This window comes from Myotis myotis, unplaced genomic scaffold (genome assembly GCF_014108235.1).
Source record: "Myotis myotis isolate mMyoMyo1 unplaced genomic scaffold, mMyoMyo1.p scaffold_m19_p_12, whole genome shotgun sequence".
Lineage (NCBI taxonomy): Eukaryota > Metazoa > Chordata > Mammalia > Chiroptera > Vespertilionidae > Myotis > Myotis myotis.
Window position 1 is genome coordinate 32,517,992 of NW_023416316.1, and position 17,148 is coordinate 32,535,139.

Sequence of the window (17,148 nt, forward strand, 5' to 3'; positions counted from 1 at the left end):
CTAGGATTGTGTCTGATGTGTAGCAGGGACTAAAGAAATTATAGCCACTGTTTTTATTTTAATATAAAACTAGATTCTTATGAAAATAAATAGAAAAGCAGATGTTTGAGTTTCATGAGAGGAAAGATCCACAGAAGTCAGAGGTTCTAACCTTTCTGCATGAAACCTCTCCTGTAGGGGTTTTTCCAGACTGTGTGTCGACATTTCACAGCAGAAAACTCATTTCACCTTCCAAACTGTTTCAGGACCACATGTTTGTAATTGTCATTTTTCACCATGTTGTTAGAAATATGACTCTCAGAAAAGTCTACCAGTTGGCCCTTATTTTGTCTTGGGAAACCTGAGGGAATGTATTCTTCTTCTCGTGTCAGCCCTTCGCTTATTTGAAGAGCGAAACCATTAAGATTTAAGCTGAGTGCACTGAACCATTTCTCATATTGGAGGGTTTTGAGTCTCACGTCATCACTGTTGCCCTCCCCTCGCCCCACACCCACTCCCCAGGTTATCAGCATCCCTTTTAAGTAGAGATGTTATTCAGAAATGGATGCATTGTTCAGAATGTGGTCTGACCACACGAGAGGGAAAAGGTTCACATGTTCTACATTTATTTTTCTTTTAAAAAAATATATTTTATTGATTTTTTACAGAGAGGAAGGGAAAGAGATAGAGAGTTAGAAACATCGATCAGCTGCCTCCCGCACACCTCCCACTGGGGATATGCCCGCAACCAAGGTACATGCCCTTGACTGGAATAGAACCTGGGACCTTTCAGTCCGCAGGCCAACGCTCTATCCACTGGGCCAAACCGGTTAGGGCCATTTATTTTTCTTAATGAAACTTTAGATTGCATTTAGATTCTGGGAACCTTTTTTTTTTTTTTTTTTTATCAGGAAATACTAGTAAAGGTGATTAGAAAAATGCTTTCATTTATTAAATGCTTGAGTGTCTTTATTTTAATTGACTGTTGCATGGAATGAACTGATATGGCTTTGAATGTTTTATTTCTCCTGATGCTTAATCATGGAATACACTGTGATTCTTGGCAAACGTGCCAATGTCAGTCTTGAGTCCACTCTTGCCCCTGTGGTCTCGAGCATTGAAGCCCTCAGATACCAGTCTTCTCCTCTACCCCAGGTCCTCCCGCTCTTCCTACGTGGATGAGGACTGTGACTCGCTGGCCCTCTGTGATCCTATGCAGAGGGTGAATTGTGAAGTTGACAGCCTGCCTGAGAGCTGCTTCGACAGTGGCCTGTCCACCCTGAGAGACTCCAATGAGTACGACTCAGAGGTGGAATACAAACACCCGAGAGCATTTCCGAGGTCGCACGGCATGCGGGAGAGCTCTGCTGGCGATGCTTCAGACACAGACGTAAGCCCTGGGAATCACTGCTCTCCTAGGGCCTAGGCCAGGGGTGGGCAAACTTTTTGACTCGAGGGCCACAATGGGTTCTTAAACTGGACCGGAGGGCCGGAACAAAAGCATGGATGGAGTGTTTGTGTGAACTAATATAAATTCAAAGTAAACATCATTACATAAAAGGGTACGGTCTTTTTTTTTTTTTTTAGTTTTATTCATTTCAAACTGGCCGGATCCGGCCCGCGGGCCATAGTTTGCCCACGGCTGGCCTAGGCTCATCCTCCATAGAGATCTGGCACCCTGTTTGACTTTGATCTGTCATGGAATCCATTTTAAAGGTTATAACTATGAAACATAGGTAGAATGGTTTTTTTTCTCGACTAATTTAAGGAGAAATCCTCATTGATTGACTTGTGGGGCACTCTGTTCCATAGCAGCATGGACTACACATTCAGCTGTATCTGTTTCTTCTCTTGAACCTATGATGCATATGTGTAATGAGAGGCATTAACAGCTAACTTTTTTAAAAAACAGGTTCCTGATATAAGGGATGAAGAGACGTATGGTTCAGATGGTGTGGCTTCGGTCTTAGACTGGAAGCCCCCTGTTAGTGAAGGCAGCGTTGCTAGTTATCCAAGAAAGCCCATCTTGGCACTTTCACCCCAGGTAGGTGGTTCCTGAACACAAATAATTTTCTGTGTCTTGTAACTAGTTAGGAAGGAAACTGGCACCCCCTTTGTCACCCACTGTGTCTTTTCCCCCTAGACAGACATGGCGGATGAGAACAGGTCTTCCAGCTCACAGAAGGCTTACAAGATCGTGCTCGCGGGGGACGCCGCAGTGGGGAAGTCTAGTTTCCTCATGAGACTTTGCAAGAATGAATTTCGAGGAAATACAAGTGCCACACTGGGTATGATTCCTTTTTTTCAGATTTTAATGGAGAAATGACTTTTTTAGCTTGGTTTTAGTTTCTTTAGGGGTTGTGTACACAGATACACAGGTCAGTCTCTCTCCCCATACATATAGATAGATGTGTGTGTGTCTTTGTCTATGGAATGGTCCTCTCCTGTTTTGGCGAAGGCCTAGCTCTAGGAAAGGGAGACTGACAAAGGACAGAGGTATCTACTTAGCAGTTGATGACAGGTTAGAGCTTAGAGCCTGAGAGGACAAGTTCATTTATTCAGCAAACATTTCCTGAGTCCTACTGTGAGCCAATTGCTGTTAAAGGTGCTAAGGCAGGGGTCCTCAAACTTTTTAAACAGGGGGCCAGTTCACTGTCCCTCAGACCGTTGGAGGGATGGACTATAGTTTAAAAAAAAACTATGAACAAATTCCTATGCGCACTGCACATATCTTATTTTGAAGTAAAAAAAAACAAAACGGGAACAACTACAATATTTGTATTTGCATGTGGCCCACGGACCATAGTTTGAGGACCCCTGTGCTAAGGATACACAATGAACAGAGTTGACTACATCCCAGCCCACAAGGAGTTTACATCTCAAAGGAGGGAAATGGATGAAAAACAAATAATAATTTTTAAAAAAAAGAGGTTTAGGGAGAGGTGTACTTTTATGCAGGGTGGCCAGGGAAAGCTTTTCTCATAAGATGTCGTTTGACATTGGTAAAGGGACATTATTGATGGCTTGTTTGTCACTGAATCAAAATCATAGAAGTTTGCTACCTCCCTTCTTAACAATGGAATGTACTACCTCTCAGAAGAAAGCAGAAATTATGCCTAATTTCCCAAATTTGCATAATAATCAGTAGAAGGAGTTGAAGATATGCAAATTATCATTTATTTTTCTTGTGTATCTAAAATGTTCTTATTTTGATAACCAGAAAAGTTAGAAAAGATTGGTTACCCTCTTCACAGTGGGCATCTTTGTAAATTTATGGTTCTTTATTTAGACCACTCAAAATAACAAAGCCAAAGGTTCACTTCAATTTGATTCATAAAAAGACTCCAGTATGCGGTTCAGTTGCTATATATGTATATATGGCATATGTACATAATCATATACATATAAACACCTACACATATTTATGTACATGTGCACACAGATTTAACAGTTCCCTAATTACATGACAGATAGAGCATAGATTTTTTTCCCTTTGTCCATAGACTAGATTCTTCCCCAAGTCAGCCAGCCTGCAGATAGTGCATCCCGTGCAGTTGTGGGGTCTGACTGATAATTAGTATGTGAAGTCTCTCTCGATGAAGGCCATGCTCATTTCTCTCTATCTCCCTGGGCTCTTTGCTTTATTGACTCCTGTCTCATCTAAAGAGAACTTGAAAGTAAAAACCAGTGGAATGATTTACATCCTGTTCTCCGTGTTCTCTTCTATTCCTTTGCAGGAGTTGACTTTCAGATGAAGACCCTCATTGTGGATGGAGAGCGCACAGTCCTGCAGCTCTGGGACACGGCCGGTCAGGAGAGGCAAGTGCTTTCCGGAGAGCTTGGGCCCTGCTTAGACTTACACAGACAAGCTTCGCAGCCCACTCGGTGTTTTCTGTGCTTATCACTATGTAATTATAAGGTACCATACAGTTAGATGGTACCTTAGAATTTCCAGAATGCTCACTTTCTTACCTCTTTCACTCATCTATCAGCTGTCCTCTCAGGCTCTAAGCTCTAACCTGTCATCAACTGCTAAGTAGATACCTCTGTCCTTTGTCAGTCTGATAGAGAAAAAGGATCTTAAGCTTCTACGAAGCTTGTGTTCAGTTGGGAAAAGAGAGGGCCTGTTCCTAACTAGAGAATTTAGTGAGATGACACCTTTGAATGCAGTGACAGCATGAGGAGCTGCTCAGGGGGCACAATAGAAGACAGCTTCCCTTGGTTCCAGGGCAGAGGCACAAACTAAATAGCAGAGTCGCACCTGGTGATGGTACCTCATCTTGCATTTATTGCCCTTGACCAGAAGGATTTCCTGTCGGTTTTAGTATTGACTAACTCTTTGGGAGCAGAATCTATCCAGCTGTTCAACAAGTAAGTATGGGGTGCCTACCTACCTCTGCACCAGGCACCATTTAGGCTGCTAAGATTCATTAGTGAATCTTCGCAATAGGATACAAATACCTGCCCACGTGGAGCTCCTGTTCTGCGGCCAACTGAGCATTCCAACGTTTAAAAAATACTTGTGGCTGACATGGCCCGAACTAAGACAATATGAAATATTGCACTTGATTTAGAGAAAGACATGTAGGTTGCAGTATGCTCTTACCTTAGTGAGTCCCTCACCTCCATGTATGTAATGTGCCTGGTGCATGGTGGCATCCACATTGTTCTCCCACCCTCCTCAAGCCTGGAAGACCATTTTCTCTAATGTGTGTCTCCTTCCACCCTTCTCTATGTCCTACTCATGGGTTTTGGTAGGTTTTAGCTGAGGCTGGAACTTTCAGAAATTACAGTGTCATCCTTGTCCTGGTTATGTTTTGGGGTTTGTAGACATTCTTGGGGTTGTTTGGTGGAACAGATGATTGGCTTTTTAAAATCAGTAGCCCAGATTCTCATCCTGTTATCTGTCACTGGGTCAGTCTGGGCCTCAGAGATGACTTTTACAGTGATACATTGCCCTCAGATTTTTTCACTTGGGGCTTATTAGAGAAGATGAGAAAAAGGTGAGTGAGCACAGAAGCGACAAAGAATGGAGCAGCAGCAAACAGACTGATTAGATCCGTGCTGTAAGTGCTTCTCTCTTACCCAGATTCAGAAGTATTGCCAAGTCCTACTTCAGAAGAGCAGATGGAGTCTTGCTGTTGTATGATGTCACGTGTGAGAAAAGCTTTCTTAACGTACGAGAATGGGTGGATATGATTGAGGTAAGAAATCAAAGCAGAGAGACAGGAAATTGCCTGGGGAGCTATAGGCCATGCTGGAAAATGCTGGTTCTCTTCCTCATTGAAAGGAATGTGATGAGAACCCATTGATCCAAGCTGTGACAGAGAAGGGGATGTTGGAGGCAGAGTTCCCAGGGGCACTCGGCAGAATTGCTCTCTCTCAGTAGCTGTGCAAGTTCCTGCAAGGCCAAGGACACAACTAAAGGAGCTTCTGGGAATAAAACTTCTGGGTTTTCTTTTTTTTTTTAAAATATATTTTATTGATTTTGTATAGAGAGGAAAGGAGAGGGATAGAGAGCCAGAAACATCTATGAGAGAGGAACATCAATCAGCTGCCTCCCGCACACCCCCCACTGGGGATGTGACCGCAACCAAGGTACATGCCCTTGACTGGAATCGAACCTGGGACCCTTCAGTCCACAGGCCGACGCTCTATCCACTGAGCCAAACTGGCCAGGGCACTTCTGGGTTTTCTTACAGATAAAATCAGAAGCAAATGGAAATGCAGGTCACCTGGGAAGCAGCAGCTCTTACAAACGAAGCTGCTGGGGTGGGTGTGTAGCATGGTTGGATATTACAGGGCTGGGTGTGTAGCATGGTTGGATGTGTACAGAGCTGGGTGGGTGGGTAGCATGTTAGGTGTGTACAGAGGCTGGGTGTGTAGCATGACTGGGTGTGTACAGGGTCTGGGTGTGTAGCATGGTTGGATGAGTACAGGTGCTTCCATGTGTACTAGACACACAGGTGAGACAGCACCTGGTATGAGCAGGTACGAGGCCCTCATTCTATCGCAACTGTGTTTTCTCCCTTATTCCCGTAGTGATTTGGGTCTTTACACATCCCAAGGAACCATTGAAAAACCAGTTGGAATTTTTAACATGTGTGGTACTATTTGTGCTTTCTTTTGAACTGAGGAGCTTTCATTTCCTTTGGTTTCATGGTAAACAATTTTTAAAAGTGGGAAATTATTTGGCCATAGTTAGAGTGCTGCCAACAGTTATTAATCAACATAAAACAATAGTTTAAGCTTTGGTTTAGCATACTTACTTAAGAAACATACCCGAAACTAATGGCTAATACAATTTTTCAAGTAGGTCTATTATCTATAATTTTTAACAGGCATTAAGTGCAGAGGTAGCTAAACAGAGAACTTATTCTTGTCTGATCTCCAGTTTGTTTCTGAATTCTTCATTTGGGCCTATTTCATACCCTGTACAAAAAAAGTGATATGAGAAGTGACATTGTAATTGGCGGTAAACCAGTGATAAATAAATGTGCATATTGTCCTACTGAAATATCATAACTTAAAATTTTAAATACAGTGAAATGTGTAGACATTTATATAATAATTTTATTTCATAAAAATTTTCCATGTTATATTCATCTCAGTAACATATCTGAGAAAGGAGGAAACATAGTATTATTTGCACTTACTATGAGAAACCTGAGGCATAGGAAGTACGTGGCACTGGCTGGTAGTTATATAGTGGGTAGGGTTGGAATGGGGGCTTGAATGGGACCTTCTGATTCAATATGGTTGCTCCCTTGATAAAGCATCAGGGTGAGAAGAAGCTTTTGAAGTCCAGAAAGGAATCGGAAGTGTAGTCAGCTCATGAAGGAGAGGCATGTACTCAAGTGGACCTCGCTGGGACAAAGCAGTGAGCCCAGAGAATAATGGAAAATTCCAACTAACTCATACACATGGGTAGTTAAAATTACAGCAGAACTTGTTGAAATTGTTGGAACTAGTTTTCATTTTAAATCTTTGGATTATGCTCAAGAAAAGGAAGTATAAAGGCAGGGCCAGCCACGGCCCTGAAGGGGCCCTTAGCAACCAGCTGTAGTGTGTGCCGCTGCCCTAATTTGCTGAACAACCCGTACAGGGTAAGTGACCTTTTCAGCTGCTGGTAGCACCTTTCACAGGGTTCGAAGAGTAAGAAAACTGTATTCAAGATGAATTATTGAATTTGTTATAGAGAAAGAATTGGAGTCCACTTGGCATTTAACTTTCATCTTAGAAAAATAATGGGCGCGATGAACCTTAGCCATGGCTCACCCTTTCCAATTTGAGGAAATTCTGCAGGGACCATTTATATGGCCACTGTATAAATAACTAATTGTGTGATAGAGCAGAGGATTGAGAGGAAGTAGAATGTCAGTGGTGAGTAGGCCCTCTGAATTAATAATTAATACACTAATTGTAAAGCACTAGGTTACAAACTGTTATAAAATGATGGGTAAAATAAAATTATGCCCATTTTACTTATCTGTCATGAATAATTTATTGATTGAATGTTTGTGTAAAAGTTGAATGGAGACAGTTGAGACATGAGATTTCATCCTGACTTTTACACATTCAAAAATATTTTGGGGTTACCTCCTCTGTTGGGATATATCTGTTAATAAAGAGCCCTATCCTTATGGAGCTTGTACTTTAGGAAGAGAGACATAACAAGAAACAAACATAAGTGAATAAAATAAGTAGAATGATGGAAAGTGATAAACGTTATAGTAGAAAAGAAGGCAGGGTGAAGGGCCTCCTGGTGAGGTAGCGGGATGCAGTTTTCATTAATGTGGCCCTGGCCTCCCGAGAAGGTGTTCTTTGAGTCAAGACTTGAAGGAGATATTTACCTGTGTGATTTGGGGAAGTCATTTAGACGCTGGATTCTTAGCTAACTTAAGAGAATATTTGCTTAATGGCTTCCCAATGACATCCCTTAGGTCCCTAGAAGTGTGTCAAAGAACACAATTAATTAACACACTAGGTCAGTGATGGCGAACCTTTTGAGCTCGGTGTGTCAGCATTTTGAAAAAACCCTAACTTAACTCTGGTGCCGTGTCACATATAGAAATGTTTTGATATTTGCAATCATAGTAAAACAAAGACTTATATTTTTGATATTTATTTTATATATTTAAATGCCATTTAACAAAGAAAAATCAACCCCAAAAATGAGTTCGCGTGTCACCTCTGACACGCGTGTCATAGGTTCGCCATCACTGCACTAGTGGATGGGTGGGATAGGTTTAGAGAGGGCCTTTGACTCCCTCTCTCCTCTGCCCTTACCACACCCAGGTGGTGCCTTCAGTTAGAGGCAAGGAGTGTGAAGAGAAGGGAAGTCAAAGATACCTTCATTATGTTTTAGGCTTATTTCTTGATCCTGTGTCGGGTACGGCACCAAACGGAATGAGCACCTGAGTGTCCTTAGGGACTGCAAAGAGTAATGCCTTAGCCAGGGCTGCCGCTTCTCCTGTTTAGAAACCAGAAACCCATTTTCCTGTGCGATGCAGGTTATATTCTCTTATTCTTATTATAGGCTCATGAGATGGGATGTGCCTTTAATTAACTTCTTTATTGGACACATAGGGATATTGAGGCAAAAACATGAAAAGACTGGCCTGATTTCACACAGCCAGTGAGTGGCCAGGAGGTGGGAGGGGAGGGGTCTCAAACTCAGCTCTGCCTCTCACATCTGCCCTTCCACCCCAGCTCCACTGAGAATGTGGGGCGGTGTGACAGCTGGCATGGGCTGTTTTGGAAGCAGTAACCTGAGAAGCTGTTACTTTGAGTAGAGTGGTAACTGACTCCTCATAGGAAAAATGTTGACTTCTAGGACCTTCTTACTTTGCTTTCATTGTAAACCAGAGAGCAGTGAGTGCAGAACTTTCAAATTCCATTTTGGTCCCATAGTAGCTGAGGGATTTACTTACATGTTTTGTATCTGGGATAATGAAGTTGACGTGTAATCACTGCTGTGCAGAGTGGAAGTTGTAGGAAATGATGAGGTCATGCTTCTTGAGTTTATATTGGTTTGTGTAGCAGGAAGGGGGACACAGTCAATTTAGACCCTGGCCCAGGCCCTTACAAGTTCCTGTTTAAAACCTTTGAATGTCAGTGTCCTCACCTGGCAACGGGAAAGTGCTTAGCTCTTTTTAGAGATATGGGGATTTAAAGATAGTGTTGATCCATCATGTGGCACACAGGGGCTTCTGGACACGGCGGCTGCTGTCGTCATTGTCCTCACGTGTCCAGTGTTTGATGTGTGCACACTTTTTTCCTTTTCCTTGTGGTAGGATGCAGCCACCGAGAGTATCCCTATCATGTTGGTGGGAAACAAGGCTGACCTTCGTGAGTCTGCTGCTGCAGAGGGAGAGAAGTGCGTCCCAGCGTACTTTGGAGAAAAGCTGGCCATGGTAAGAGTGAGAGCGGGTCCGGGTTGGAAGGGGTTTTTTGCTTTTGTCCACCTTTGCTTAAGCGGTTCTTTGATGAGCCTGCACCCTGTTTGATGGGGCTCCTGTCCTTATACAGGAAGAACTCTCAATGTCCCCCCACATTATGAATTCACATAATTGCCCCAAGGATTAAAACCCTTATAGATGTAAATCGATCACTTGATCCTTTCCTCCCACTGCCTATCATTGATAAAGCGGAGCCAGAATGATCACGTCTTCCTCCTCACTCGCACCCAGTTCTTGGAATCCTTCTCTAGTCCTTGCCTCCAGCTAAAGGAAAAGGAACGGGTGTCCTATTTTGAAAAGATGGGCTTGGTTCCAGAGGGTTACTATGCCAAGGGGCAGAAGATGGTGCAATGCGTCACCTGGTGGGAAGAGAATAGGAAGACTTTTGTGCTGTGTATGTTTCCCCCTGTAAGGTTGTGTTTAGTTGGAACAGTCTAGAATTATTTTTGGTTTTACATTTGTTGTAGAGGATGGAGCTTACTCCTGTCGAAATGACTACTGTGGGCAGTGTTTACCATCCCATTATTATCACTGTGTCAGAATGCTTCGTGGCCCCCTTATGACTTGTCCTACCCTACAAGGAATCAGATGCTCCTTGATCAGATGCGGAGTTCACCACCTTCGCAGTCTCATGGGACACTGCTATCATCGTTGTCTGTCGTCAGCACCATGAAAGGCTTCTTGGTAGCAAATCCATGTGCACTTTAAAAAGAAGTTTGAATTTCACTATTCTGAGTTGGGAGATCATGCTTGTTTTAAATTTTGGAACTGTGAACCAAATATGATAAGCATCAAAACTAGGCAATGAATACAGAAGAGATTCATGCAAAACGTATTTAACTGTGTCTACCATGTGGCAAGCACTTCATTGTGTGCTGAGCAAAGAACAGAGAACAAAAAAGACGGTCCTTGTCCTCCTGTAGTTTATTGTCTGGGGGAGACAGACATTAAACGCATGTAATCCCATGTCAGACTCTAGAGACCTCACATGCCACTTTAGAGATCCCATCATTTCTGTCCCCTGACCAGTGTTATTTCCGCCCCATGCTTTCTCAGTTTCCAAGGTTTGCTTACTTATGATCTGGTCACGTATACCCTCCTGTTTCCTGAAAGGCATTCTCTGCCTCACCCCATATCATCATAACTATAGAACCCAGCAGCAGCACTACCCATTTCTACTAGGAATCCATTCATTTTGAGATTTTTTAATAGATTTTTCTATGGATCTGGGGGCTTGTGGGCAAAGGTCCCACAGTGGGGTTTCCCCACTGTTTGAGCCCTCTCTCTCTCCCTGTTCCAGAGCAGCCCTCACACCCTCCCTTCACCCCCCACAGGACTGTGTGACCCACACCCAGACCCACAGCACATGATATTCTCCTTTCCTAAGGGAAACTGTCTCCTGCTTGTTAGATAAAGACACACAAAAGTAACTTTATCAGTCACAATTGTGATCAGTGCTATGCAGGAAGAATACAGATGGCTCTGAGGTTTTATAACGGGAAGACCTAACAGGGCCTTTTCAGGGTTAGGAAACAATCTTAACTTCAAGGGAGGATTACCTAAGGTGCAAGGTACAAAGGTAGGTAGGAGTCAGTCTGGGGAAGAGGGTGGGTGGGTGTAGGGGTAACCTAGGCAATGGGAACGGCAGGTGCTAAGGCCCTGAGATGGGGGGGCATTTGGAGCATTGGGGAAATGAGGGAAGGCCAGGGTAACTAGAGCATCGTGAGTGAGAGAGAATGGTGGCAGGTAAGGCTGGGAGGCTGGCTGAGGCCACATACGAGCGAGGTCCTGTCGGCCGTTGTAAAGCATTTGAACATGAGTTGACTGGAAGGGAAGCATTGAGGGGTTGGAAGCAGGAGAGTGATAGGATCAGTGATCACACACATGCCCTCTGGAAGGTTGAATAATAAAGGACTAGAAAGTGTCCATTGGTTTAGCCACATGCAGGCTGCTGAATCTTGATAGGAAAGGATAGTGTAAAAGGGGACATGCGTTAGCTGCTGGCCAAAAGCAGACATACTTTTGATGGACTTTCCATTCCTGAGTGTAAGTGATCATTTTTTATCGCTCTCAAATGATTCGATAGCAAACATTGGGTAGCATGTGTGCAACTATTGGAAATAAGTATCTTAAAACATGAAATTTTGTATTGTGGTTTTTAAAAATGCAAACTGAAAACTACTATGTCTAGGAACTATTTCTAGAATAATGAGGTTCAAACTAGTCATTTATTTTTAATTATTGAAACTCTGAATCAAACTTCTTAGCTACTACTCACTCAGTGTACTCAACAGGAAAATATTTTTATCTTGTTTATTAATTATAAGCTAAACTTTCAGGAAACCTAAACAAAGGCTTTGTTTAATAGTGTCTGTTTCTTTTCCACAGAACTATGGGGCATTATTCTGTGAAACAAGTGCCAAAGATGGTTCGAATATAGTGGAAGCTGTCCTCCATCTTGCCCGGTAAAGTTTTGTCTCTTATTTGGAAAACTGGATGTAGACTTGAGTTTTCATGTAGTTGGTTCTCATGTCAAACCTCTTGACCATGGCATGACTCTACATTGGAAAACACTGTCTTGTCTTTCAGTAGGGGTTAGAGAAACAATTAGATGTAGATATTATAAAAACTGGTAATGCTGCACAATCACTGTGAACATTGGCAAGCATGCCTTTACTGCCAAACAAAGCAGGTGCATCTGAGGTGTCATTGATGTTTTTGCATAATGTCACCACAAAGCTAATAGTTGACTTGTACGAATTATTTATAGGAACCAGATTTTAAACACTATTATAAATATAATAGTGTTTAAAATAAACTATTATGAATATAAGTATTATGACATTTTCCAGGGTAAAGGAAAGAAAACCTCAGTAAAACAAATTGTGTATATGCCAGTTGGAAGCACTTTATTTATTACGCAAGTAATTATTTAGCTAAGGCAATGGTGTTAATAACATTTTGGAATGTAGATTAGAATGTTTCATTATTGAGGAACTTGGATATAAATGTGTTTTAATCCTTAGAGTATTCTTAGGAAATAACAACATGGTATGTTATGTTTATCTTTTCTGCCACAAATGAAAAGATGCTTCTTTACTGGCCTAAAGGGATTAAATATTAAAAAGAAAAACAAAGAAAGAAAAAAAATAAAAGTATGTGTTAACAAAATCCAGGCCAATGATCTTTAATTGCTGACACAGCAAAAATGTAATTTTAGGTATATAGTGCTTTTACTGATCACTTGTGAGGTTTTACAAGAATCTTGACTTTAGTAAGATAATTGGCCTCTTCTGCTAGTACATATTGGCATTTAAAATACCTTGCAGTGTTTTAAATTCTGCTTTTGTATTAGTGACTTGTGTATAGTGCTTCTTAGAATAGAATTCTATTAATAGAAGGCTTGGCCTGGGGCCCTGGGGAGACTGTGGCCTGGGAAAATCAGGAAAGGGCCCCCAGGACCTTGAATGATCTACTTAGAATTGGTTTGTGGCAGGGCCTGAAAGATGCCTCTGAGCTTCAACTCAGAGTCTTTGAACATTATCTCCTTTGACATTAATCCAAGAGAGAGAACCACCTGCCCCACCACACTGGAAATCTGGAAATCATTTTTATTTAAAGCAAAAACAGTGCTAACTTTGAATACAACCTAGAACAGGTAGAAAATAAAAGGCAAACAAATATTTAAACATAAAGTCAAGTGAATTAACATTTTTTTTTTTTTTTGCCTTTGCTTAGTAGGCGAATTATGGGCTAATATCACATTTGTCTAGAGCCAAAATGAAACCTTCAGAAATTAGGTGAAATAATGGATTCCATGCATCTTTGGGTGCACAGCTATTTTGTTCAAACAGGATATAGTTAGTAAATGAGGAAGGGGGAAAAATTAATGAAATGAACTAAAGATGGATTACTTGTTGAATTGGTGGGTGTTCCCTTTTCTTTTTCTCAGATGGTTGTATTGGTGTTTCATTAAAATGTACATGAGACTTCCTGGATGCAGTTGATGGTGTGTGCCCAGGGAGGCAGATGGGGGTAGGAAGGGCCTGCAGGTCTTTAGAGCAGCGGTCACCAACCGGTGGTCTGTGAGGTCCAAAAGGTTGGCGACTGCTGCTTTAGCGCAGGATTGGGCCCAAAGCTAGGCAGGGGCTCAGTGCTGTCCTAGCCTTAGGCAGTGTGGTGCTTAATTGCTGCTCTGTCTGAGCAGGAAAGGGGCCTGCTGAGCAGGCCCTGTGCATGGCTGTGGGCTGCTGCCCGGCATGTTGGAGGATTGTGGTGTCAGGAGGCTCAAAGTCGAGCCTTATATCTACCCCTGAATAGCTGTAAAGTCTTGAACAGTTCCCTATCACCCTGTAGGCTTCTCTAATCTATAAAATGAGGGTGGGGCTGAAGGAAATGAACTCCCAGGCCCCATATAGATCCAACAGTCTGATTGTATATACAATCATCTATACTCCCCTGAATAGTATAATCGCTCTGTAATGCTGAATTGTCTCATAGGGTCATATTAAAGTTAAATTGCTTCAAATTGCCGTGGTCACACCCAGAGTGCTGGATCGATTTTCTTTATTATATCATAAAGATGGGAGAGGCTGTAACCGGCCTTCCCCATTTGCTTCTGCCGCTGTTTATGGTGCAGCTTCCACACAAGCTTGGGTTTATGTAAAACACCTGTGTGCACAGCATTGCAATAACGAGGGCACTTGTGAATCGCTTATCATTGAGTTTCTTATTGTTTGTATTGCATATGGCCTGGTTTAAGGTCTCTAAAATTTAGTTATCAGCAGTGTGCTATGTATGAACATTATAAAGAAAGAAAATGTGTAAAGACTATAATTGGCTTTATACTCCATCTTCAAAGTTGCTTGTCAAAGTGCCTAAGTCTTAAATGGAAATGGTATAGTCTCCCCAGGTTAAATGAATATTTAAAAAGTTTTACAGCCTTTAGAATGTTGTGTAAAATGCAAAACATATACGTCCTCAATTTACATCTCATAACTCCCAGCATGGTGCCTTCCACACCGCATCATGTCATGAAATTGAAGGAGATGGGTTTCTGGATGTGCACCATCTGAAGGATTCCTTTTGGGAGGGAGGCCAGAAATGTGACACCCTGATCTACTTTGCTTGCTCTTAGAAAAACTCTCAATCCCAGGAAAAGTTTCTCTTAGAAATGCAATTTCACAATTTTTCTATTGAGATGCTAGGACACCCACACTGTCTGTTAATTCTAAAAGAAATTTAGGAAGCTATAAAAGGAAGATTTTTTCCCCTGGATTTTAACCATCCATTGTTACTTCCATGATCATGTATAATTAAAGAATGGTTACAAAGTCATCATTGCTTCTTGTTAATGTTAGCAAGTATCAGCCAGAGGTGGGAGCCTGGTCTAGGATAGTAAGTAGTAGGCTGTGCGTGTGGCAGACTAAAGCATGTGAAACCACAGAAGAGAGCGAGAGGAGTCTGTGTGTGCACACATATGTATATACCTGTGCATGTGGGTCTGTGCATGCATGTGTGACTGTGCGTGTATGCATACACATGTGTATGCACCTGTGCATACATGTGTGAATGTGCACATGTGTGTACATGTGTGGTCTGTGCATGCATGTGTGAGTGTGCATATGTGTACACATGTGTGTGCACCTATATATGCATGAGTGTGTGCATGTGTGAGTGTGCATGTGTGGTCTTTGTATGCATGTGTGAGTGTGCATGTGTGAGTGTGCATGTGTGTGTAAACATGTGTATGCACCTATATATGAATGAGTGTGTGCATGTGTGAGTCTGCAGCCTGGTGCTCAGAATGCTGGAGTTGGAGCCAGCCTGCATGCTGTGAATCCCAGCTGAACCACCTCTCCTGCTGTGTGACCTCAGGGAGCTCCTCATATATCCAGTGTAACAAGGGGGACAACAAATCCATATGGTTCTTGTGATGATTAAATAAGTCAACACCTAGAAAGCATTTACACCAGTGTCTGGATGGCAGTGCTCAGCAGTGCTGCTTTTATTTCCACAGAGCCATCTGTGGTTGAGGTTTGTGTCTCAGTAATCCCCCCTCTACCTCCTCTACTTTTACCTCTGCCTCTACCTCTCTCTCTCTCTTTCTCTCCAGGGAAGTGAAAAAAAGAACTGATGAGGATGACAGCAAGTCCATTACCAACCTGAGTGGGAGCAGTTCCAAACAGTCATCCCATATGAAGAATTGTTGCAAGGGTTAAACCCCAAACACCTTGCCTTGTGAAGTCTTCATTTCCGGAGTACAGAATGTGTGTGACTTACTTGCTTCTCACATGGCGTGGTGCAGCCTATAGACACTGTCATATGGAGAGTTACATGTGGGAGATCTGGACCTTGCTGTGGGTCCCTCCCATGAACAATTTGGGCTCCCTGGTTAAATATACTTGTCTTGTCCTTACAGGGTCTTAAACGATAATGTGTAAATGTTTTTTTTGCTCAGATCAAAGCTGTAGAAGAAACTCATGGGCATAATTAGATTCATGCAGGAGCTGACAAAACCTATGACAGCATTTCCTTCTAATATTTAATACTAGAGTACTGATAAAGAGGGTAAGGGTCTGGCTTTGCTGTTAACTAGGCTTGTGGTTGTGGACATGCCACCAGCCCATGTTAGTTCTGTGTCCTCATCTGTAGAACAAGGCAGCGTGGCCTTGGCCCTCTCACATTCTGTAGCACTTTTTTTTTTTTTTTTAGAAGTGAGAAGGAGAGTGTGATAGCCCATGGTTAATAAAGACTCTGGTTGTTTGTACTTTTAAAATATTGGAGTATTGATTTTTCTCACTTCTGAAATAAGAGCAGAATTTAATTGAGGGAAAAAAGGCAATTTTCAGTCTTTGGTGGAGACAGAAAAATCTATTTTTCTATGTGTAAAACAAAACATTTTTGTGACAAAAATAGTTCTATATAAAAGAGAGTATTTTATAACTCAGAATACTTACAAAGTCCTTGTTTTAAATTTGATGTTAAAAATTCCAATACACACATAGAAAGCCACCTAGGACTGAGATTACAATGCCCAGGAAGGCTGTCGCTGTTCACTCACACAGCTCACCAGTGCGTGGCTGCCAGGGCTGGGGACAGCCAGGAACCAAGAGTGAGAAACTGCTAATGGGTGTGTGACATCTTTCTGGGATGATGAGAATGTTTTGGAATTAATGGTTGCATAACTTTTGGAATATACTAAAAGTCACTGAATTGTATCCTTTCAAAGGGTGAATGTAATGGTACATGAATTATATCTCATTAAAAAATGCATTAGTCCTTAGAACCATTTAACATTTTGCCAAGGGAAAAGATGCATGCTTATTTCAAATCTTCCCACGATTTAAAAGCATGATCTCCAATACAATGCAAATCCCTCCACTCCCTCCCTGCCAGGATCCACTTCCTTAAATAATGGGCATGGGACGGAGTGCTGTGCGTGGTTCTTGGAAAAGCATCTCTCTAAGAGAGGAGGTGTGGTTAGGAAAGGAGTGGGGATCCTTTGTTCAGTGTGACTAGTGATTTTCCTCAGCAAAGAGCTGGTTGGTCTTGCCCTCCTAGAACCTGCGGTACCTCCCACACTTTCCCACTGAAAGGTCTCTAAGAGCCAAAGGAGTCAACACCTGACTCTGAGGTGGGTCAGCGAAGCCTGGTTTTTGGTTTTTGGTTTTCAGTGGCCTGAACCAATTAAGTTATTCCCAACTGG

The 17,148-nt window shown here is 42.2% G+C and overlaps 1 protein-coding gene across 4 annotated transcripts in view; it reads left to right on the forward strand.

Moving 5' to 3' along the window:
* Positions 1-16,741, forward strand: part of RASEF (RAS and EF-hand domain containing) — a 59,347-nt gene extending 42,606 nt beyond the window's left edge. For 2 of the 4 annotated variants that reach the window (XM_036330726.1, XM_036330727.1), the window contains 8 exons: positions 1,135-1,369; positions 1,892-2,023; positions 2,123-2,267; positions 3,717-3,798; positions 5,069-5,183; positions 9,276-9,395; positions 11,829-11,905; positions 15,556-16,741. In XM_036330726.1, the coding sequence (XP_036186619.1) occupies positions 1,135-1,369; positions 1,892-2,023; positions 2,123-2,267; positions 3,717-3,798; positions 5,069-5,183; positions 9,276-9,395; positions 11,829-11,905; positions 15,556-15,661 (1,012 nt within the window). In that variant the 3' untranslated portion in view covers positions 15,662-16,741. Of the gene's footprint in view, positions 1-1,134; positions 1,370-1,891; positions 2,024-2,122; positions 2,268-3,716; positions 3,799-5,068; positions 5,184-9,275; positions 9,396-9,907; positions 10,125-11,828; positions 11,906-15,555 lie in introns of all 4 variants that reach the window. The other 2 variants (XR_004971252.1, XM_036330728.1) reach the window with 2 other exon arrangements.
* The last annotated feature ends 407 nt before the right edge of the window (positions 16,742-17,148 follow it).